Consider the following 24736-nt stretch of genomic DNA (forward strand, 5'->3'; position numbering starts at 1 on the left):
CAAATATGATACAATCGTCTGCAAAGAGAAGGTGAGAGATCTCCACGTCCAGATGGTTGGTGTGAAAGCCTATGAAGTTGTCCTGATTATTCCGGCCCCTGTTATCCATCAGCTTTCTGCTAAGACCTTCCATTGCCAGAGCGAATAAGAAAGGAGACAGCGGGTCCCCTTGTCTGATACCTCTCGTAGGGTGAAAAGTTGACCCGGGTCTACCATTGACCAGCACTGCCATGGAGGAAGTGGTTATGCAGGTTTGGATCATCTTAATCCAGTGCTCATTGTAACCTAAATTCCTCATGATGCTAAGAATATACGTCCATTCTATTCTATCGAAAGCTTTGGACATATCTAACTTAAGCCCAAAGTAACCCGTAGCACCTTTTGTTTGCTTGTAAGAATGGATGATCTCCTGTCCCATGATTATGTTATCCGTAATCTGTCTGCCTGGGACGTATGCCGCCTGAAAGGGGGATATGACCGGGTTGAGAGTCTGCTTGAATCTATCTGCCAGTAGTTTAGTTATTACCTTATAGGTGGTATTGAGTAAACTTATTGGTCGATAATCTGCCGGAGTTTGCGGTGTGGCCGTTTTGGGGATGAGACATATGTGGGTATGATTAATATCTTGGGGGAGGGTCGCTGATTCGAAGAATTCCTTAACCATACCATAGATATCTGAGTTAATGGTATCCCAATTCGTCTGGTAGAAATGAGGGGGGTAACCATCTGGACCTGGCGCCGCTTCTTTTTTCAGCTGTTTGATTGCCCAGTCGGTCTCTGCATTAGAAGGGATGGCCGTAAGGGTTTGGTTTTGTTCTTCCGAGATAGTAGGTGTGAAAAGGTCCAGAGTATCAGCCTCTATGCTTGGGTTACTGGTGGTACTGATGCGCAGAAGATGGGAGGTAAAAATTTCCTGGATATCCTTAATGTCTTCCTTCCAATCCCCCTTACTATCCTTGATAGCGTTGATCTTATTATTTCTGTTGTGTTGGATGGCCTGAGAGTGAAAATATTTTGTGTTCTTATCTCCTAGTTTGATGAAGTTGTTTCGCGATTTTTCTTTCCATATGCTTTCCTGTTGATTATATAACTCTTCTAGTTCTATATTCATTCTATTATATTCGTCTTTGTTCTTGGCTTTAAGGATGTTAGTCGTGATCTGCTTAATCCTGTTATCGATATTGCCAAAAACCTGCTTGTTCCAGATCGTGAGATTTCTGCTGAGTTTTTTAAGGTCCCTCTGAATATTGTGCTGACCTTTATGATGTTTGATTTTATCCCAGCTCTCTTTAATGAAATTAAAGCAATCTGGATGCGACATCCACGTCCTGATGAATTTGAAGGGTTTAGGATTATTCTGATACTTCGTTATGTTGTTGAGAAAGATCGGGAGATGATCTGATCCAGCTGCTTCTAAGTGAGTGATTCCAGTGTTTGGGTAAAGACTCAGCCAATGGTGATTCGCTAAAGCTCTATCTAGCCTTTCCTGGATAAGATTTTCTCCGTACTGCTTATTGCTCCAGGTGAATGGGTGGCCCTGAAAGCCCATATCCATAAGTCCAAGTTCATTAATAATGTCAATGATTCTGCTAGAGTTGGAGTTTGAGCCTGTTAAGCCCCCACTCTTGTCTGATGGAGCCAGAATACAATTGAGATCACCAAGCAGGATCCAGGGAAGATCAATGTTAATGTGTATATTCTGCACATTTTTCCATGGCTTTAGTTTGTCTTTGTTGTACGGTGATCCGTAGAAACCAGTGACCTGGAGTGCACTTTTGTTTTGGTTGTTATTAAGATCAAAATGAATGATATTTTTGTCCGCATAAGTAATCTTGATATTAATGTGATGTTTCCAGTATAAAGCGAGTCCACCGGCTTTATTGGTCGGATCCACATAAAATTTGGAATAGTGTTTGCTTAGTGGAATTAATTTGTTCATATTAGTAGGTTTATTCTTGGTTTCCGAGATGAAAATGATGTCCGGGTTTTTGTGGTTGACGATAGAAAGAAGATTCTTGCGAGTAATAAACGAGGAGGCGCCTCTAACGTTCCAACTCAGAATCGAGGGGCAGTCCATTCCTTTGCAGCCCAGAGAATGACTAGGGGCAACCCTTGACCCAACCCCGAGAGGCCCAATACCCTGGCTTCTAGTAAACAGTCTGGGGGCACCACCAGCTAGAGGTCGACTTGCCCAAGAACAACCTGCTAAGTCCTGAAACAAGAACACTACCAAGAGAGGAGAAGGGGAAGGAGATACTACCTACATAAAACCCCCAAGCTAGAAGCAAATAAGAACACTCAAAAGAAAGACACTAATTACAAAGAAACTTAGTTAACAGTACTATTATAAAACTTAATCAACAAGAACAGAGGCTGCTAACAAAACACCAAAAGCATAGACTAAACCTAGTCCAACTAGCAGCAAGCCAGCAACCAAGAGACTAATTACATCACCTAATAACTAGATACATCAACAAAACTAAACAAGACAGAGCCTGCAAGAAGACAAAACAAACTAGAAGAAAACCAAACTACACAACAGAGACTGAAACAACTTAATCTAACGAGTTAGATTGTTCTTTTCCACCGTCCATCCTTGCCTCTGAATTCTGACTTGGGGACTCTAAGAGTGAATCTGCGAACATGTGACGTCTTCTCTCCTCCTGACTGCTGATTGATTCTGGTGGGGGGCAATACCAACTATCCGGGACTATGGGGGAGTATCCAAGGGATCCTGACGAACTATTAGAAAGCCATTGAAGGGAATCACCTTTCGAAGAACTCCCACCCATCGACAAATCTCTGTGCCTCTTAGTCCATGCCTTCCTAACTTCTCCCTCTTCTATCTTGACTTCGATCAGGGCCTGAGGTTCCTTCCTCTTACCCCTCTGTTGAAAGAGGTCCTGAGGAGGGACTGGTGCTGTTGGAGAAGGGGGGTTACTGGTTAAATCTATAGCCCATTGGGACACAGGAATAGGATGGTTAGGGATAATCTCCATTGGAGAGACAGCTTGTCGAGGGACTTCCCTAACACAAGGGGTCATTGGATGCTCTATAACCCTACAGATGTGGCAAATGGCCTTAGGGAATCTAAGGTAGCTGAAATTAATGGGCTTTCCACCATCCGTAAAAATAGAGGTAAGAGTTGAGAGGAGTGGTGTTCTTACATCATACATAAACTGAACTTTGATGAATGGCTTGGTAAGCATGTGAAAGTTCTTCGGAAGTATTTGCATTATGTAACCCATGCACGAGAAGATGATCTCCAGATCATGATGATTCTGAATGGCCGAAGGGAGATCAGAGAAATGACACCACATTGGTTCTTGCATCAGCTCTGGGAGCTCTCCATTGAAAGGAAATTCGATCTCTTGCATCACAATCAATAGACCCCTGATTATCCAAGGCCTACCCTGATTTATCTCGTTCATCACAATGAGATTACTTGGCTTGATAAGAAAATAGTTGTGGCCTTGGTTAATAGGTGTCACTTGACACTCTCTAAAGAACTTTGATTGGTAGTAGAGATTTCTTCTGATGAACCCAATACCATAGTTGTACTTACAACAAAGACGAGCAATAAAACCCGAGGAAATCTTCTGTAGTTCTTGATTCTCATCAGGTTTAGGATAGTTGATGGTTAGGTTTCCATAGTCCGATAAGTTGAGTTGAAGAGCCATGTTCTGGGATAGGTGGTCGATGTTGAGTTGGGAAGAAGAGGAAGACATGGATGGTTGTCTGAGAGAGGGATGGATGAGAGAAAAGGGCTGGTGAAATGAGGCTATAAATACTGTAAGATCCATCATCATGATGCAAAGAAGATGAAGGATTAATTGTCGAACCTCGGGAAGGACCAAATTAGTCTTGGAAGAACAACCCATCATTAAGCCTACCTACAGACTCTTCTTGCACGCTTGAGTCTAACTGATAGAACCCTCGATCTCTAAAAAACCAGGAACGAAGCTAACACTTGGAGGATCGTCTTCCTTAACCCACTGATCGACCACCAGGTGTAACCCTCTTTCGATCTTGGAAGCATGCAAGGATGGAGGGGATTCGAACAATCTAACTCAACCAATTTAGTGCATACACATGTAAACAGATAAAAGATCTAATTAAGAGGAGAAAGAACTAACCTGGATTCTCTCCCGGATTGAATTGGATCTGCCTTTTGTGGTGTTTCCGAGATCAACCTTTCAACTTCTGTGCTTTTCCTCGAGAAGTCTAGGTTCTAATCTATGGTCTGATTCTGAATCCGTCACTAACTCGAGTTGATTACTGCTGACGATTACAAGATTAGCAAGGTGAATCTAGGGTTAGATTTTGGATGCAATCTTAGGGGTGGAATTAGGGTTCTTCGTTGATTTGGGGAAAATTGGGGAAAAGAAGAGGGAGGCTAAAATCGCCTAGGTGACGTCACTTTAGACCATCTCTCTCCTCAAAAACCCTTCTCCTCTCTCCAGCTTCCATATTAGGGGGAGTTTGATCAAGTTGGTTTGCTACCCACCTCAAAATAGGGATAGAGGGAATTTTGACTTTCAAGTAGTTGTCTTATTTTTCTTTTTCCGGAAACCCTACGGAGAAACAACAAAAAATACTGTAATCCCCAATTCAAAATAGGGATAGACAAAAAATATGTTTTTTTACAGAAATCTTGCTACCATTATACATGAGTCCATGACGGAGAAATCATAAAAAGAAAAAAAAAAAAAAAAAAAAAAAAAAAAAAAAAAGGTCCTGCTCCTAGAACCTTGTCTATTTTACACAATCAAGGCAATCTCCTATTAGAGAAATTCATTGGGTTTGCTTTCTGTTAATTTTAATAGTTCTATATTTTTATTTTCTTGTATAACAAGGATTCTAATTTCCTAAGAGCGTGGTACTTTTTTTTTTTGTTGAAACATTACATAACATTAAGACTTAAAAATGTTATTACAATACAAGTCTACTAAAACATAAGGTACATTTTTTCATGTCTTGGATCTGTTCTTCTTTCGAGTCCATTTCGCTAACTTGTCCGCCGGTGAATTTAGCTCTCTTTTTGTATGCTTGAATTGGATGCTATCAAGTCTGCTTGTGATTTCTCGAATGCTTCGGATACTTGTCAAGGATTTCTATCGAACTGGATGTCTTTTGTTTTGAATATGCTTGATGATGTTAATATTGTCACTTTCTATGATTATAGACCAAGAGCATGGTACTTTATAAGAAAAAATTTATTTGTCAAATCTCAATTTCTTTCCAACATATCACTATTGAGATCTTCAATTCAAAAAATATTTCCAATGCTAATACTCTAAAAACTTAAAAGTTACTTAGTGTCATTTCCTAGATGGTAGTTTTGTTTAATATTGCGTTTTGTGAAGAGGGGTGAACCTCTTCACAAATATATATATATATATATATATATATATATAGAGAGAGAGAGAGAGAGAGAGATAATTGATATTAGATTAATTCTCTCTGTTACATACTTGTAAGTTACATAGATGTCTATTTATAGGATACAAGGTGAATTAGGGTTTCCTAAATTTAGATATACAGTTGCTAAACTAAAATAGACATTAAAGATCTTCATGGAGCGGGTCCACTTGGTTGGCCGAGTGGAAGCGGATCGGTGGATCCTAATACTCTCCCTCAAGTTGGAGCGAATATGGAACTAACGCCCAACTGGCCAATAATGTTCTTGAAAGGAGCCGCCCCCCAGAGGCTTGGTGAATATGTCTGCTAACTGATTTTCTGAAGAAGTGAAGCGCGTGGGAACGACATTGTCTTTGATCTTCTCATAAACGATGTGGCAGTCGATCTCAATGTGTTTGGTACGTCAATGGAGGACGGGGTTGTCGGCTATACGAAGAGCTACCTAATTGTCATAGTAAACTGTCATCGGGCTAGAATGGTCGATTCCAAAATCGAGTAAAAGATATTTTAGCAATTGGAGCTCACATGTGAGCACCGCAAGGTCACGATATTCTGCCTCAGCAAATGATTTGGCAACTGTGTGTTGCTTTTTAAATTTCTAGGATAAAGGACTAGAACCGAGCATCGTAAAGTAGTCGGTGGTAGAGCGACAGGTGGATGGATAACCAGCCTAATCAGAATCACAGTAACCCATGATATGAAGAGAGCTGTCAGCGGAGAGAAAAATACCTTTGTCAAGAAAACCCTTCAAGTAGCGAAGAACTCGATGAGTGTCATCTAAGTGAGTCTGACTAGGATTTTGCATAAACTGTCTTAAATTATTTACCGCATTACTGATGCCAGGACAGTTGACAATTAGATAAAAGAAAGTCCACCAATGAGTCGGCGATAGTCGGACGGGTCCGGTAAAGGAACCCTATTGGTAGGACTTAAGCGAAGTTTTTGATCCACAGGAAAATCTGATGGAAGGGAGGCGTTGAGGGCAAATCTTTGAGTATGTCAAGAGCATATTTCAGTTGACAAAGAAAGTTGTCTTGAGAAGAAGGAGAAACCTCTATACCGAGGAAATATTAAGCGACCCAAGTTCTTAAGAGAAAATTTGTGATCAAGGAAATATTTAAGTTTGGAAATGACAATCTCATCATTTCCGGTAATAACTATGTCGTCTACATAGACGGGGACAAATATTTGTGTGGAATCCGAGCGGTATGTAAAAAGTGAATAATCACTCTTAGACCGAAAGAAGCCTCGAGCAAGGAGGACGGAAGAAAATTTTGAGAACCACTGTCGAGATGCCTATTTCAGGCCATATAGTGATTTTTGAACTCGACGGACATTGGACTCCCCCTTAGAGGAGAATTCAGGTTGAAGTTTCGTATAGACTTCTTCATGTAGATCTCCATGTAGAAAAACGTTGTTGACGTCAAATTGGAGAGACCAACCTTTGATGGCGGCAATGGATAATAAAACTCTAACGGTAACCAATTTGGCAGCAGGAGCAATTGTATCATTATAGTCGAGGCCCTCTATTTGAGTGTAGCCTTTTGCGACCGGACAGGCTTTGTAAAGTTCAATGGTACCATCTGGTTTGAACTTGATTTTGTATACCCATCTGCATCCAATTGGACGTTTCCCGGGAGGAAGCGGGAGAATGGACCATGTGTTGTTTGATTCCAAAGCAGAAATCTCTTTGGCCATAGCCTCCCGCTAAAGAGAAGAATTCATCGCTTGGGTGAATGAAGTAGGTTCTTCCGTTGTGATGACAGAATAGAGGAATGACTGATGAGATGTAGAAAAAGAGTTGATAGAAAATAATCCTCAAGGGGATATTGGATGGCGGAAGGAGTGGAACAAACAAAATCCTTTAAGTGGGTCGGTGGACGTCGATTCGCTGGACGCGAGCCCGATGGGCGATCAACGATGTTAGAGGTGGAGTGGTCAGCGTTAGCTGAGAGAGGAGGGTCATACCGAGGTCATGAATAAGGACCATTTGGTGCCAAAGGCATAGCCGAAGTAGTGGGCCAAGAGGAGGGCACTGAAGGCACCTTCGCTTCGGTCAGACCTGGCAAAACACTGCCTGAAGGCATCATCGGTGTCGGAACCGATGGGACTGCCAAAGGGGACGATACTGATGGTGTTGCCGAAGGCAAGGACGATGGAGAAGAAGACCGATGGGTAATCGACGTCGAGAAATCGAAAGTTTCGTTGTCCTGAATGGAGAGAAACGGGGTCGGAAACGAAAGAGATGTTGGTGGGTCTGAAATTAATTTTGTCATGGGAAATCTGTTTTCATCCCAACATCGCGGGAAGTAAATATGCGGCGTGTGTTAATGTCATATATTTGATAACCTTTTTGTACATATGGATAACCAAGAAAAATCTCAAAAGATGCACGGGGACCCATCTCGTTTTTACCAAAGGAATCCGAGCATAGCAGAGACATCCAAAAACACAGCGGTGTGAAAAAGAGGGAGGAGAACCCAATATTTCATGGGATGATTTACCATCCATAATTTGTGTTAAGTAGTTTGTTTAGGAGATAGACTGCAACCAAGACACACTCTCCCCAAAAGGAGAAAGATAGATGAGCTTGTAGCCAGAGTGAGAGAGCCACTTCAAGGATGTGGCGTTATTTTCGTTCAACCGCCCCATTTTGTTGGGGTGTGTGGGTACAACTTCTATGATGAATTAATCCTTTATCGAGAATCCATTGTTGTAAAATATTATTCAGAAATTTAGAACCATTGTCCGATGAAAAAATCTCAATAGTTGAATTGAACTGAGTAGAGACATAACTAAAAAAATTAGTAATCAATTTGGTTGTTTCAGATTTAGAACTCATAAGAAATAACCACATACAACGAGAGAAATCATCGACAAGCGTTAGAAAATAACGACAACCAGAAGTAGAAGGGACGGGAAAAGGACCCCATACATCGGCATGAATTAACTCAAAAGAGTGAGAGGAAGAAGAAATATGAGATGGAAAAGACAAACGTGATTGCTTAGAACGAGGACAGACATCTCATGATACTTTATTATTATTAAATAAAATATAGTTCATATAAGGAAGTTTAAAAATAAAATATTTAAAACGAGATAAAGATACATGGCCTAGACCCCAATTCCAAACATTGTACGAAACATTACTCGGACTATTTTTAACTAAACTAAAAAGGAAAGAAATGGACGCTCCGTGAGAAGAAAGTAAAGATCATCATTAAGACTACCATGTCCAATCGTCTTCCTCGTTAATCCGTCCTGAAAGACAACAATCATAATCAAATAAGACGGTACATTGAAGAGATTTAGAAATTTGAGAGTCTGAAATTGAAATAAGATTAAATTGAAAAGATGGAATGTGAAGCACACCTTGTAAAAATAAATTATTTGAAAAATAAATTGATCCTATATGGAGAACACGAACCTGTCAACCATCAGGTAGTCTAACATAGAAGTTAGGTGGTGCAATTGAGTAATTAGAAAAGTGAGTAAGAGCCGAACATATATGTTTGGCTGCCCCTGAATCGATAACCCAAGGAAGCAGATAGGAAGAAACTCACCCGTAAAGTTTATGTGTGTGTGGGGGGGGGGGGGGGTGGCAGTAGAAGAAGTTCTCGTCGGTAGCTTTTGTTGTTCCAAAAGTGACTGATATTGGGCTGATGTGAGGGACGTAGCCAAGGGGACGACGGGGTTGTTCGTGAAGGATATATCCTTTCGGTCTGAAGGAGATGTCCTTCTGAAGGAGTGTCCTTCGACCAAGGCAACAATGCGCTCAATTTGTCAGTTAGGACAATAATGACCTGATCCAGAAGATCATCCAGTCCAGTCGAATTAGGGATCGTATGCTTAGCTAGAAGCCGCTTACGATCGTCGGGTCACTTCGATGGTTCACGGCTAACATAGATCGGATCCTACAACGAGTTACATCAAAGAGTGGTAACTTGATCGGAAAGAAATGACTGAGGGAACTAGGCAAAGGATGAATTAGATCAAACTAAATAGGCCAAAAGGGTTCGAATAGTGATTCATAACAAAGATAGAAAGGATCGGGCTTGAAAGGGTGCCCGGAAGAAACCGTAAAGGCCAGCAATGTGATGTCCGACCAAGGGAAGTGGGCCATCCAAGCCAAGCCCATTAATGGGTTGATCTAGCCGACCACACATAAGGGGAAACCCTAATTATCTTGAAAAGGGTTTTCAGAGTAATATCTTTTTTCTGTGGTCTATATTGAATCCTAATCTGAATAGGATTCCTATTAGGGGTTCTCTACATATGGACCAGTTAGAGAACAGAAAAGGTGTGAAATTTTTTCAAGAGAAAATCTATCTCTCAGATAGCTAAAGATAGAGAGAGAGAGAGAGAGGGGGGGGGGGGGTTTAGAGAAAAAGCTTTCAGTCTATCTATCTAGTCAAAAGAAGAAAAGTTCTTCTACTCAACCTTCAAAAGGTCCTAGCTGACATTAAAGAAGGGAGATCAAGTCAACTTGCTCTGGTGTCTCAAGTAGAGGAGCTACAACTGAAGCTCTCATCTTCGAGAAAAGACATCGAATTTGCTTCGATAGGAAAGCGAACAGAGGTATTCTTCTTTCTGTTTCTAGTTTATGTATGTGATTCTGGTAGCTAGTGTTAAACATATAGATGTTTGAGATTTCGCTTACAACACTAGGTGACACCAAAACCCAACAATGGCGTCAGAGCCTCTTGCACGAACTAACTTTGACTAGACGAATTAGATTCAGACTTGATTAATTAGATAGATATGTTCGTTAAGTTTTTCGGGCATGAATTTGATTAGTTTGAATGGGATTTAGGCTCAATCAAATAGAAATTGAAAGAGTTTCAATGGTTTAAATCCTTAGTTTTTCCGTTTTTTCAAAATAGTTTTCGAAGACAAGATTAAATGGTTTTGATTTTTGAAAGAAGTTTTAAAAATTTAGAGTTTTTGACGATTGAATCATCAAAAACAACAACTGGAATCAGCTTTAGAAAATAAAAACATAATATAGCAACTGTTGTTCAACCGGTCTTACCAGGACGCGTTCGCCCAGACTTGTATGTTTCCGTACTTTATAAAGTTGTCAGTTCTGACTTACACTTTGTGCATCATCAATTCCGACTTACACTTTATGACTTGTACGTTTCCGTACTTTATAAAGTTGTCAGGGTATGTATTGAAATAGCTCCCGTTAGCTTCTGTAAGTAAATTTATAGGTCTGCATAACAAGTATGAGTCCCAATAGTTTACTAGTCTTTATGCCTTTCTGAAAAATGGTGACTTTGTCGTTTAGTCTATTTAAGACAATATCCACATGTGTCATATGATACCAAATCATTTAGACTCATGAGTCCATTTTTTTTCGAGCTTCTTCATGTATCTTCTGTCAACTAGACTAATGCTAGAGTTAACGGGTTGAATCTTTTGATTTTAGTCGTTAGTATCAATGTTAACGATTTTGGTTCTTGAAGAACCTCTAGTTAATTCATCGCTGGTTTAAAATATTTGATGTTTCTAGAAGAACGTAATATCCACTATTAAGTTCTAAACTAGATCAATGTCTAAAAAAAGATTTTGATCCCTTTCAGCATCCTTAGCAACATCTGCTTCTGCTCCCTCTTTGATCTTTTCTTTTAATCAAGTATGTAATTCCCTTGAGCTCCCAATGGCCCTACATCTAGTTTTAAACACCTGATGAAAGGAGTCTACGATACTTGCTAGATTAACTTCGATAACAAGGATACTGAAATCGGAATTCGCAATCCCATTAATTTTGTCCTCCAAGTACTAAGGGTCGTTTTTCTTTTAATGGCCTAGCCATTGTTTTAGAAACTTTTACAGTTATGAGAAACGATCTTGATCGTGGACTCGACAACCGCTTTGCCTTCCTTGATCAATTGTATGTCTCTCTTGACTAACCCTTTTCTCTTTAGAATCTCAAGAACTCTTTCTTAGATTCCATGCTCCCGTGTGTTCTGCTCAGCTGTTCACAACAACCTGAGTGACTCATCTAAGGTCTTACCCATCTTTGTCCAATCGGTATTGAACTGGGTAATAGATGAACTATGTTGTCTTCTCTTTAGGATGACCTTTACATTGCCTTAGAGGTCTCGTACCTCTCCACAATGAGTTTTGTAGGAACTTTTTTATCAGTTTGTCTTAGTGGTTATGCTAGTATCCATTTCTCTTCCAAAGAGAATGTTCTACGATTGCTTGCAGGCTTTTGACCTTATCCGGTATGAGTCAACATTAGGATTGGGTATTGTAGGACGTTTTTTTATTTTGAATCTGGGAACCATTATCTGTTTCCTTTTCATTCAAGAAAGTTACTTTCATTTAGCTCCTTCTCAAGGATTGAACGAAGGTTAGAAAACTAATTTTCTATATGCCATTAAAACTACATAAAAGAATTGCAAAGTTTTAAAACTTGTTATCGTTTTTGGAAAAAATCAATTTCCCACATTATTCAATATAAAACCGTCCCTAATTGAATAGCGTGATTCCAAGATCCCATTTCTTCGGAGTTAAGCAGACTAGGGCCATGCCCTTAACCACGTTGTCCTGGGTGAGTGAACTCATTCGCTGATCATACTCTTATGACTCTTGGTTGATAGATTGCATTAATGAATGCCTAATCCACCCTTTTTGCCTCGAGTGTCCAAAACTCTTTTGTTGATCTCGTTGAGTAAAACCATTTAGACGTGTAGACCTCTACCATATGTCTACCCACATTAGCCCGGGGAAAGGATGGCACCCTGCAGAGGCAGACTCGACATTCCGTAATCAAGGGCTCAACGGGTGTTTTAGTTTGGGTAGGCATTTTACTCAAAATTACCTTTTAGAGACTTTTACGTTTTGTCTAGTATGCGTTTTAATGAATTACTTAGCCTACCCATCCATGACAGAAAACGTAAATAAATAAGTAAGTACGCGCGAGAAAGTAAATCAAGCACATATGGATCCTAGTATGACCCTTAGTCCTAAAAGATCTAATCTTCTTAGGATTATTCTTATTTTCGCCTTAGTTCGCCTTAGTTCGCCTGGATCGCCATCCTCGAGCCTCCATTGAATTCCTCCACTCGAATCACGATCCCATCCTTGAGCTTTTTCAATGGACTCATAAACCCGAAACTCTAATTGCAAAACTCTAACGATCCGCAGATCGTGTAAAATTTGAAATTAAAATTATTATAGCTTGCACTCACTTGTGCTTAAAACAAGAATGAAAGAAAACAACTTTCTATGGGCATACTAGTTTCCCCATTCACATCACATGTATTCATATAACATTCAAAACTATCACTTATATATTCATGATTATCCGGGAGATACTTCTGTCAACATTTCTATGTAACATACGGACATTAAGTCTATATTGGAATAACTAGACTAATGGTACGTTTCGGTTTTATCTTTAATGATTTCCAAAATCAATTTCTTATTAAGAAAGAGAGAGGAGGGAGAAAATAAAATTGTTTTTCAATGTTTGAAAGTCACCGGCCCAGCGACCTTCGTCGGTGAAGACGATGAGGTGGCGAGAAGATGAGGTGGCAGAGAGAGGTGATGACTGGTTAACGGTGTTCTCACGGTAACTCAAAAAATGAGCTATCTGAGTATTTTTGACAAAGTAGGGGGCTAGGCAAGAAACTGATCATAAAGTTTGGGGCTAATGAGAAATTAGCTCAAAAAAAGTATCTAGCCCACTTCAGAGACAAGGCTAATGGGTGGGAAGGGCTAGTTGCACTCTAAACTTTGGCTAATGGGTGGGAAGGGCTAGTTGCACTCTAAACTTCTACTACGAGCGCCCAGACAAAAGTAAACCACCAACCGCTGAAATTCATGTTGAAGTTACTACCAACTTTGACCGGTTGACGGAAACATTGTTTTTTTTTAAACCAACGGAAACGTTGTTGCCATATAAGCCTTGTACAATTTGTTCCTCCTTTAAATCATTTAATGCACGTGGGTCCCATCAATTTCCAATCAAACACACAACGTAATTCACTCATGGTGTGTTTGGTTGTAGGTTCCTATCAAAAGTGGGATTTGGTAGGAATCACGAATCCTAGGTCTATTTGACTACCAAGAATCCTAGGACTCTTGAATCTTAGGACTCTTGAATCTTAGGACTCTTGAATCTTAAGGATTTCTAATTCCAAAATTTGTATTGGATCAATATCCTACCCCTTAGGATTTGCTAAGATTTTGGATTAATTTATCCAAATTTCAAACTTAAAATTAAAAAAAAAATATTTCCTTCGACAAAATAATTATTTTTTTTTCCGGAAATCATTTTTTCCCAAAAATCAATTTTTCCCCCAAAAACCATTTTTTTCTTCAAAATTTTATTTTTTTCAAAAATCATTTTTTCCAATAAATCAGTTTTCCCCCGAAAATCATTTTTTTCTCGAAAATCATTTTTTCTTCAAAAAATTGTTCCAAAACCCATTGTTTCCCAAAATCTGATATTTCCTCGAATGAAACGATATTTGAAAAAACGAGTATCGAGAACAAGGTTTATTCGATATTTTTTCTAAAGAAGCGTTTAAAAATACTCAAATAATAATAAATCATAGGATTCCTATTAGTTGCTAAACAAACCAAAAAATATTACTTGGGTTCATGAATCCGTGGAATGCCACATCCATTTCTACTCTGAAATCAAAATTTCGCACACGTACTTGGCGCACGTACATTATTTAGATTTGGGAGCCTCGGTTGGGAACCCGACGTTGAAATCGAGAAAAGCCCCGGACCTCCCAAAATTTAGGGACGCCCAAAATTGGAAGCCCGAGCCCCACATTGGTTTTGCCCTTAGATCTCAATCCAAACGACCCCTGGTACTTCAATTTTAGTCCATGTGAATCATGAAATTAAAACCTATAAACTGACCAACTTCATCACTTCTCATTAGTAACTTCTTTGTATTTTTTGGGAGTTTCCTCCAAAAACCTTGTAAATTAAATCATTCCATCAAAAAATGTAAAGACAGTAAAATAAAGTAAGAAACTGGAGTACTTTACGTGCTCATAAAAAAACCACAATTCTTAGATGATTCGATTTGGATTTGTTCTTTTCAAATCCAGGTTAGTTTTCAAAGATCATTTTGCAACTGGTTCTACTCGGATTTGTGTTACACGAATATTATGTGACTGACCGGAAGAGTGATACACAGATGAGAGAAGAGAGAGAAATACATAAAGAGTGGAAAAAAATCAAACAATGAAGAAATTAGAAAATGGGAAAAAGAAAAAAAATAGAAATATACTTAATTTCCGCAAGGAAAAAATTAGTATGTCTGACAAAAATTAGGGTCAAAGCGAGCCGTCAAACACAATTAGGGGCCAAAACAAACTGCCAGACACATATAGGACCCAAAATGACCATTTGGTCACAAATTGGGGGTCAAAACGAAATTTTGCCCAAAAAATGACTAAAAAGATAATCCTCAAATTTAAATGGATGAACAATGTTCGTCCGTATATACAGGGGAACTATTCGGAAATTTGGAGCACGATTGAAACCCCATCTTTCGAGGGTCATTTTAATGAGTTGATGATCTTTAACAAGTTGAAATGGAAATAACACCAAGAAAAAATTACGAAGGGTTTATATGGTATTTCCTGTCACTCATTAAACGAAGGATCTCACCATAAAGTAAACGAGTGTTATACAAAAGTATCCATCTGTTTTGGAATATACCCTCTTCTTCAATAGCTAAGATTACACCTTCCAAACTTATATCCAAGAGTTGAGATTACATCTCCCAAACTTATCTATAAAGGTTCACATTGTACATCCCAAATTGATTTTCGTTGTTGAGATTACACCTCTTAAACTTACCTCTAAGGTTGAGATTAAGAAATTGTATGTATCCACCGGACAACGGTTATACCCTCGTATAGAGATATTGCACATCCAAAATAATAGTCATTCTTGGGAGAGAAATAAATTTATATTCCTATTATTTTGAGTGAAAAATGATCCCAAGGTTGGCCACTATCCAGCTGAATTCTAACCGGGGTACGTGGTTGGGTAGAATTTGGAGAAAAAAGTGTTTAACTTTGACTCTCTAAATTTTGTCTTGCTACATCTTCCGGTCGAAATTCGACCAGGATAGTGGTTGGACACAACATTGGGTTGTTTTGAGTGACAGTGGGTGCTCTTCTGTCACCTTTTTTCTCTCTAAAATACTATCTTAATAGTGACTCATGTAGGGAGATCTATGAGGGTATATAAGGAGGTTTAAAAAACAAGTTTCAGAATTTTTTCCATATTTCAATTGGTATTGGGTGATAATTTTTAAGGGTAATAAACTAAAATCTTAAAGAAAATCTATTGAAGTAGCGAATAAAACTTTTTCTTCGCTAGAAAACCTTCGGCTGCAAGAAATAATATCTCCATTCTTCAATGGGAAGTGAGAAAGATGGTAAAAGATGAAAGAAGGAGAAGTGAGAGAAATAAGAAGAGAAGTGAGAGAAAGAAAGAAGATGAAGATGAGAGGGAAGACAAATGACGATGAAAGAGATTTTAATAGGTCGGAGAAACCAACCGGGGTCAGTAGAGGGTCTACCGGAAAGGCTTCCTCAAACAAGGTCCTTAATTAGATATAATTTATCGTAAGCCTTAACACTTGCTTAACATCTATTATTTGCTAAGATACTTGGTGTGAAAATCATTTTTTTAGATGGGAAAGAAAACCTAGTTTTTCTTACAGAAATTCAATTTCTTTTGTTTGGTAGGGCATAAGAAAATGTGAAGAGAACTTCTAAAGGCATATGACGTTATTACAGTCGTTGCCCATTTTTACAAATTAAGGGGTGCCAAGCGTAATAAGTCCAACTGCCTTTAGAAACGTCTGAATCTAATTTCCATCTCAAAATCAATTGGAACCCTCCATTCTTCTCTAGTTTAGTTTTAACCTCCCTCATTTGAAAAAAAAGGGATATTTTGCGAAAGGGTCGTAGACAAGTACCGTGTTTTGTGAAAGGGGCATGGCCGTTTATTATTTTGCAAAGGGGTCGTGAACTAGGATTGACCAGTTAATTTTTAACGTCGTTAAGTTTTAACACCGTTAACTCTAATTACATTACTTAAAAAGTTATGGTTATATTTAAGTAAAGTTACCTAATCTGACATTTGTTTTAAACGAAAATCTTATTCTGTTCATCTTCTTCCCTTTTTTATTTTTCCAACCTTTGATTTTCACTGGATAATGAAGAGGTGTTGTCGATTGATAGAACTCGCTTAACTCTTGATTTTGTTTCTTAAAAAAAAAGTCGGCATCTTTCTTGGCCGAAATCAGTAAGTAAGAGGTTTTTACTTTGTGTATTATGGTTTTGTACTTTGTGTTTTAGGGTTAATTACTCTGTATCTTAGAGTTTTTATTTTGAATCTTAAAGTTTTTACTTTGTATTAGGGTTTCTGGATTGCTTTTTTTTTTATTTAATTTTACCAATGTACATTAGACTTCTTAAATCCCTAAGACTGACCAACTCTCATAAATGGTTACTTTTGCAAATTAGTGTCGAAATTGTATAAAATTTACTGAAATATAACCACACTTTTTAAGTAATGTAATTAGAGCTAACGGTGTTAATATTTAACGATGTTAAAATTTAACGGCGTTAAAAATTAACTGGTCAATCCTAGTCCACGATCCCTTTGCAAAATAATAAACGGTCATGCCCCTTTTACAAAACACGGTACTTATCTGAGACCCTTTCGCAAAATATCCCAAAAAAAAAGATAATGTAAATCTAAATCAATTGTTGTCGATTTAGGTAGGGATGTTCTTATTCATTATCAACATTCATCAATTTTGTGTATTTTGTGTTTGGATAGATCAATTTAAGGTTTGTTTTTAAGAGTTAGGATTTGATCTAGGTAATCTTTAGATAGAGAGCGAGAGAGAAGATAAAAAGGTTTTTCAGTAACATTTTCACTCACCAATTTCTTTAATCAACTTCGTTCTCTGGTCCTATTTGGATTATCAAACACTGAATGAGTCGGTTGCTTTAGCATGATTGTGGAACTATGATAAAATTAAGAAATTTAATATATATGCTTTTAGAAATTAGAATATGGTTTTAAACAGAGAGAGTCGAGAGAGATGCCCGAGAGAGAAAAATTTGTTTAGGAGTTTAGAAAGAGATAGAAATAAGAGAAAAATTTGTTTATGATTTTAAAGAGAGAGGGAGAATCGAAAGAAAAATTTGTTCATGGTTTTAGAAGGAGAAAAAGTTTAAAGAGATGCTAGAGAAACTTGTGGGAGGAGGGAGAGAGAGCGTGTTTATAGGAGAGGGTGGGAAATGGGTTTTCTCAAGTTTTTTGTGGTAAAAGAAATCAATTTTTTTTTCATCAAAATCGGTTTTCACCATTTTTGTTCTAACCAACAGCGGGAAATTGACTTTACCGCGAAACTTTTCCGAAAAAACGACTTGCTCATCCATATTTCCCAGGTAACAAACGGGCCCTAAAGGAAACGATCTTCAATTCTCCCTTACAACCAGATCTCCCTATTATACACCTAATGGACCTCCATACCCATTACCTCTTTCTCTGTGTGTTCACTATCTTCTAGTTAGCCAGTATTGTCATTGTGAAGCGACTTCTTCAACACTATTTTCTCTCTTAGATTTTTCTACTAAAACCCTCACTCACACTCCTTTTCCCTCTCATTCTTCTCACTTTCTCTCTCAACAAAACCAACCAATCTTCTTCTCTCTCTCTCTCTCTCTCTAAAAACACACTCTCTTTCTTGTAAATTGTAATCCGTGACCAATGAATCACTTGGTTTCTTCATCCTGTACGTCCAACTATAGTACAACAAGTACTTCAAATTGATACTGTTCTTAAAAACAGGGTAACCAAAGTTGACCATTTTGTGATAATTTTGTTGCAAAATTGAGAGGAGGGAGAAATTGTTGATTTGGGTTTGTTTTTCTTCCAAAGTTAAGATCTGGGTAACCAAATTTAATAATGAAAGAATCGCCCAAATTCTCAAACCCAGAAACCAGTTCCAACTCTGTTTCTTCATCTTTGCTAAATTCAGTTTCAAATTCATCTGAGCAACAATTGAAATCGAAAAGATCAAGAGATTGTAACAAACACCCAAGTTTTAGAGGAGTTAGAATGAGAGCTTGGGGGAAATGGGTATCTGAAATTCGTGAGCCTCGTAAGAAATCAAGAATCTGGCTTGGAACATTTTCAACACCAGAAATGGCAGCTAGGGCTCATGATGTAGCTGCTTTAAGTATCAAAGGTAACTCAGCGATTCTAAATTTTCCTGAACTCAGTGAGTTTCTACCTCGTCCTGTAACTCTATCTCCTCGTGATATTCAAGTTGCAGCAGCAAAAGCAGCTTCAATGGAGAAATTTGATTCAGAACTAACCCTAAATCCATCTTCATCATCAACATCATCATCATCATCTTCTTCAGTTTCGTTGTCTTCGAATACTGACGAAGAACTGAGTGAGATAATTAAGTTACCAAGTCTTGGGGAAAATCATGACTCAGTACATGGGTTGCAGAACGATTTCATCTTTATTGACTCAGTTGAAAATGGATGGGTCGATTTTCCTCCACCATTGTTACAGATTTGTGATGATGATCATAATGGGTCTTTTTTTAATCAATTACCCATTCCAGAAATTTCAATTTCAAGTTGTTTAGAAACTATATTTTCTGATTTTTAGAATTTTTAATTTTTGTGTTTGAATTTCTGTTTGGTCTGATAAATGTGTACAAATTGTTTGGAATTGCAAGTGACTCTCTTTCTCTCTCTATCTCACAACTCTCTCTCTCTCTCTCTCTCTCTATCTTGTTGTCTGTTTCTACCTCTCTTTGGATTGTAGTTAGATTTCACTTTCTAGCAATCATACACGAAAAGTTATGGAATTATACTTTGTCCCTTCTTCTTGATTTAAAAGATACTCATTGATTAATGATTTTAGTTTTCTTCATTTTCATCACTCCATTTTTCATATTATTTTCCCAAATTTCACTTGCTTATTATTGAAGATATGTGTTATTTGAAGTTTAATGCTTAATCATTCAAAGTTATACTTAATTGGGCAAATGTTACATTGGTTATGTATCTAAATTCAATTTAAATGCCCTAAAGCTTGAACACGAGAAATCAACTATATAATTATGAATAAATTTATCGAACCGATATGGGACTATCAAAATCTAGTACTGTTAGCGAAGAAGAAATCGACTATATAACTATGAATAAGTTCTTTCAACAAAAAAATAGCTATTAATGGTTGAAACCAACTCTTCTTCAGGTGCCCTTACTCTTTGGCAATGTGAAGATGACTTTTAGAGTATATGGAAATTCAGAAACCAACTCTCCACACGTAAGAGGATGACATCGACTGTTACACAAAAAATTGGTCAGGATCGTCAAGATGAATTCTATCAAGAAGATCATACTTGGAGGATGTTTTATTCACATATGGGGCGAACAAAATGCTAGAATGTTCAGAGGTAAAACTAAAATTGCTGAAGTACTTACATGGAGCATAAAAAAATGAAGTGAGAATCAAAACAAACTTGTTTGAATTTGGTTGTGGACGACACTATAGAAAATAGGAGGTTCTTTTACAGCGTTGGCATATCTGCCTCATGTACTCAATTTAGTAGCATTATATGCAAATGAGAACTATCGATACCGAGATTATGATGATTAACGTAGATGGCTCCTTACGAACGGATAAGGCAAGTTTTGGAGCTTTGATCAGAGACCATCAGGGTAATGTTAGAGGTGCAATTGTGTGGGTGTAACTCCCGCGACGATCACACTGCATGAGCTACAAGGCATTGAAACAGAGTTGAGACTAACATGCTCGATGAATGACCGAAAAATTTAGGTGAGATCAGACTCAAAGACGAAAGTTTCGTACTTCAACTTTACTAATGCTCACCTTCCATGGCACTGTTGGAGAATATAGAGAACCATTTCTCAACTCAAAGAGTCTTTTGAATAATTTATTATCGAGCATGCTTAAAGAGAGGTAAATAAGGCGACTGGATATCTAGCTAGTTGGCAGACAGATTTACCTTTGTTAGAGATTTCCTCATCGGAGTTTCCATCAGAGTCGTCTTCGCCTCTTTACCATTTCAGCCGCCTCAAGCTTTAGCAGTTAACGATATTGTCTCTACTTTTGGTACTCCTGACATAAATCCACATGTACAGAGGTTTGTTCTTGGGGAGGTTGTACGAGCTCACCTAAAAGGCCTCTCTAACTTGAGCATTCACCTGTAGCCCATGTTGTAGACACTCTCATGAGCGATGTGAGAGTATAACAAAGAACATGAAGGAGAATGATAAGTATGGTGTGAGAAGTATGAAAAAAGATGGTGAAACAAAAATTTGAAGAGAGCCGGGGAGAGTAAGCAAAAACATGAACATAAATTAAAATCACAAAAGATAAGAACCTGAAAAACATGTGACACTGTGATCTATAGTAGTTAACTCAATATTTAGTAGTTGGTTTTTAATTCACGATCTACAATTATATCCACAAATAATTGATTCACAATGTCATTGAATTTTTAGAGAGTTTGTGGATAATAGAGGATGTAGGTAAACTGGAGGGTAATAAAACTCTTGGATGTCATGAACTTTGTATATGTTTCTCTTTTGACTCACGATTACATCAAGTATTAATTCATTAAACAAGTGGGCTTCACTTTTTAAGACAATTCAACTAATCTTGTTCCTTCATCAAAAAAAAAAAAAACTAATCTTGTTTCATAGTCCCCCACAGTTTCTTGTTGATGTGAATTATTCACCAAATTAATGCTCCTTTCTCTTTCTTTAGGTGTCATAAAAGATTACAAGACCCACACTAATTTGGACATTTTTTATGTTACAAGTCTAAATTTTATATCATTGAGGTGTAGAAAGTGTTGATTTGATTCTATTTAAAATAGAAAGTGAAAAAAGATCGTTCTCAAAACCCTAACCCTAATATGACCAAAATGTGTGTATTGGTGATTGGTTCTTTTGGGAGATGGTGAAATATTAAAAGACTTTAGGTTTTGAATAGTGGTACACATTTATTAGTCAGTTTCACCCTGAACTTTTTGTCTCCAATATGACTATTTTACCAACACAATGAAAAGTAGAATAAAATAGCTGTAAACTATAAGAATAGAAAAATCTCTCAAAATAGTCCTAAGGACATGTTATTGTCATACTTTTTCTTTTTGGAAAGTGGGTTCCTTTCCAAAATAGTACATCACACTAAAATTTGGAATCACAAGAACTTGCTGACCTGAAAGAGGTGAATGTGCCCTAAATTAGGTCAAAATATCCATTTGAAGTTTGAACTACCCTTCCCTTTCAAGTTTCACCATGTCAGAGTACAAACAAAATACACTCCTATAAATTTGATAGTTTTACACTTTTACTGGCATTCATATTTTCAGTATTCAGTGACATTGACTACTGAATTTTCAGATGTAATAGTTTTGGTCTTGCGAATTTTTGTGTCGGATTGTATTGATACGTGTCTTTACGTGTGACATTAATTTAGTCCCTCACATTTATTTTTATTTTTTTTTGTCGAACTGAAAATACATTAATGCATTAAAGCGTTATTACAATATCTGTCAATTAAAATACACGGGATATTGTCCCATACTTTGCTTCGATTACGCTTTCTTGCCCACTTCGCTAGTTTGTCTGCGACTGAGTTAGCTGTTCTTTGAGTGTAGTGGAACTGAACTTCGTCAAACTCCTTCTCGCTTTCTCGGATCTTCCTGATATGCATCAGAGATTGCCTTTGAATGGTATGGCGATTGTTGCAAAGATGTTTGATGAGATTGAAGTTATCACTTTCTATGATGATTGAGTTTTGCTTCTGAGATTTGGCCCATTCTAGTCCCAAAAGGATGGCCTTGGCTTCACACTCTTCGTTGTTTCTGCCTCTAGTAGTTTTCACCTGGGCTTGAATAAATTTTGCATTATCATCGTGAGCAATCATACTAATGCCAACGCTGGATGCAAGGTCGGTGAATGAAGCATCCACATTAATCTTGATATAGCCATTGGGAGGGGGTTTCCATGAGTCTTTTGGTGTTTGCTTCTGTTTTGACTGTTTCTTACTCATCTTCGGAAAATTGTCTATCATCTTTATAATTTTTTGGATTTTGTTGATCTCATGTTGAAAACAGTGATCGCATCTGGTTTTCCATATGATCCAGAGAATAGTAGAAAAGTGTATGTTCTCCTCTGTTTGACACCTGTCAGGATGAGTTTCTCAAGAAAAGATCCATTCCGTTATGGAATTAATGTTCTCAGAGATAATGTTGTAGTGGAACCAGATATTTTTCGCTAACGCACAGTGTAAAAGTGCATGATCAATAGATTCGGTGGAATTGCAATTAGGGCAACTCGTGTTGATGTTAATATACTTCCCTATTTTTTCCCTCACATTTATTTTTTGTTACCTTAGGTTTATTATGCTAGATAATTTTTTAAATTTGAAATAATGGAGGGAAGTAAATGAATAGAAAATGAAGGGATGCACCACTTCCAAATTACTTTATACTTCTATTGCAAAGGAGAAACCATCTTCCTCCTCTTCTTTCACCGAGTTGCCGTTTGGCATTACTTGGAGAAGGATCTGGACAAAGATAAATCTAGCTCCACGAGTTAAAATGTTTGTTTGGAGAGTGTTACATGATGCATTACCCACAAAGTCAAGGGCGCTTAAATACAATCCTCAAATTTCAAAAGAGTGCTCTATGTGTAAGGAAGAAGAAGAGGGCCTCGATCATGTTTTAAGAACGTGTAGGGTGGCGAGAGAAACGTGGCTGAGTTCACCTTTAAATTTGAGGGTGGAAGGAGATGAAAGGTTTCAAGACCTAATGTGTCGTTGGTTAGCTAGCAGTGAAGAGGAAGAGGTGATAGAACTTCGAATATATGTAGCTTGGTTTCTTTGGAAAGCTAGAAATAAATGTGTGTTTGAAGGGGAGAAACCGAACTGCTATTCGGTCATTCGGGAAGCCCAAGCTATGCATAAAGATTTCTCTGGCTTAACTAGTTATCAAATGGTTACTGAAGACAATGAAAATGATGGGGCTCAAAAGTTTTGGATTCCACCTGATAATGATCGGCTCAAAATTAATTTTGATGCAGCTTTTGTTGGGGAAAGAGCTGCTTTAGCGGCAGTGTGTAGAGGAAAAGACGGAGCGTTTATTTTGGCAGCTACTTCTCTTACCGAGGCTTCGTCAGCCTTGGAAGCTGAAGCAAAGGCAGCGAAGCTGGCGATGAATCTAGCTTCCCGTATTCCTGAGTATGAGTGCACAATTGAGGGAGATGCTTTGTCGGTCATTAAAGCATGCTTGTCAAACCCTGAAGATGGACCTTGGAGAATCAGACCAATAATTATGGAGATAAAAAATGAAGCTCGGAAACTTAGAAATTGTTTGTTTCTATTTTGTCCGCGACTGGCAAATCAGACAGCTCATTTGTTAGCTACGGATGCTTTTAATTTAAGCTTAAACCAGACTATGGAGATCACTATGGCTCCTAGATGTATTGTAAGTCAATTGACGAATGATAGAACAAATATTTCTCTGAGCTCGAGTAGCTAATAAATTTAGGCATTAGCCTCTTTTCATAAAAAAAAAAAGAATATACCGTCACAGAGTGAGGCGTGATGAATGGGCATGATAACCCATTATGAATGGACACATCCAATACATGTGAACCCCTTTATTTACTATATATCAAGTGGCATAACCCCTCCAGAATATCCAACGAATTTCTCTCTCTCTGGCTCTTATTTTTCCTATTCTTTTGTTATTAACAGAGAAGATTGTTTGGGTTTTATATTATCAAGTCATTTGGTATTTCAAAGTCCATTACTTTGGCATTATTAGTTATATTTCGAGTGTTCTCGATTTTGGTCAAGGCGTACATACTTTAAACCAAGATAGTTGGTAAGACTTCATCGTACTTTGAAGGAATAATTCCTGACCCGTTGTGTACTCGTGGTTTATACCAGAAGGGGGCGAATTACTGTCTAAAAGAATCGATATAATCGAGCTTTGGAGTTTCGTGTACAACATCATATTTCTGTTTTTTCCATTTCAAACTAGTAGCAACGACAATTTTCCAACAATTTTTAGACAGTAAATTCGCTAAGTTTGAAATGGAAGCATCAACAACATTGACTCAATCTTTACGGTTATGAATCAAGACTACACACGTCTTGAAAGTTTTAATGGAGAAAATTTCACAAGGTAGCAAGAAAAGTTGCGGTTCTTTCTGACTTCTATTAAATTATTTTATATATT

At 37.8% G+C, this 24736-nt stretch overlaps 2 protein-coding genes across 2 annotated transcripts; one reads left to right on the plus strand and one right to left on the minus strand.

Annotated features, from left to right (window-relative positions):
* Positions 1 to 18016: 18016 nt before the first annotated feature.
* Positions 18017 to 19206, plus strand: LOC147532128 (ethylene-responsive transcription factor TINY-like). The gene has a single exon (XM_086647987.1). The coding sequence runs from the start codon at positions 18400 to 18402 to the stop codon at positions 19114 to 19116; it is 717 nt and encodes a 238-aa protein (XP_086504113.1). The 5' UTR covers positions 18017 to 18399; the 3' UTR covers positions 19117 to 19206.
* A 2805-nt stretch (positions 19207 to 22011) lies between these two features.
* LOC147532129 (uncharacterized) lies at positions 22012 to 22542 on the minus strand. The gene has a single exon (XM_086649907.1). It carries the CDS (start codon positions 22540 to 22542, stop codon positions 22012 to 22014), a length of 531 nt encoding a protein of 176 aa, XP_086506033.1.
* Between the last annotated feature and the right edge of the window lie 2194 nt (positions 22543 to 24736).

This window comes from Eschscholzia californica, unplaced genomic scaffold, assembly GCF_041429995.1.
Source record: "Eschscholzia californica isolate CP2 unplaced genomic scaffold, dmEscCali1.0.p SCAF_6, whole genome shotgun sequence".
NCBI classification, from domain to species: Eukaryota; Viridiplantae; Streptophyta; class Magnoliopsida; order Ranunculales; family Papaveraceae; genus Eschscholzia; species Eschscholzia californica.

What these genes read in the sequence shown, in the direction of transcription:
- LOC147532128 (XM_086647987.1), top strand. Translation starts at nt 18,400, where the DNA reads ATGAAAGAATCGCCCAAATTCTCAAACCCAGAAACCAGTTCCAACTCT.
- LOC147532129 (XM_086649907.1), bottom strand. Translation starts at nt 22,542, where the DNA reads ATGAGTAAGAAACAGTCAAAACAGAAGCAAACACCAAAAGACTCATGG.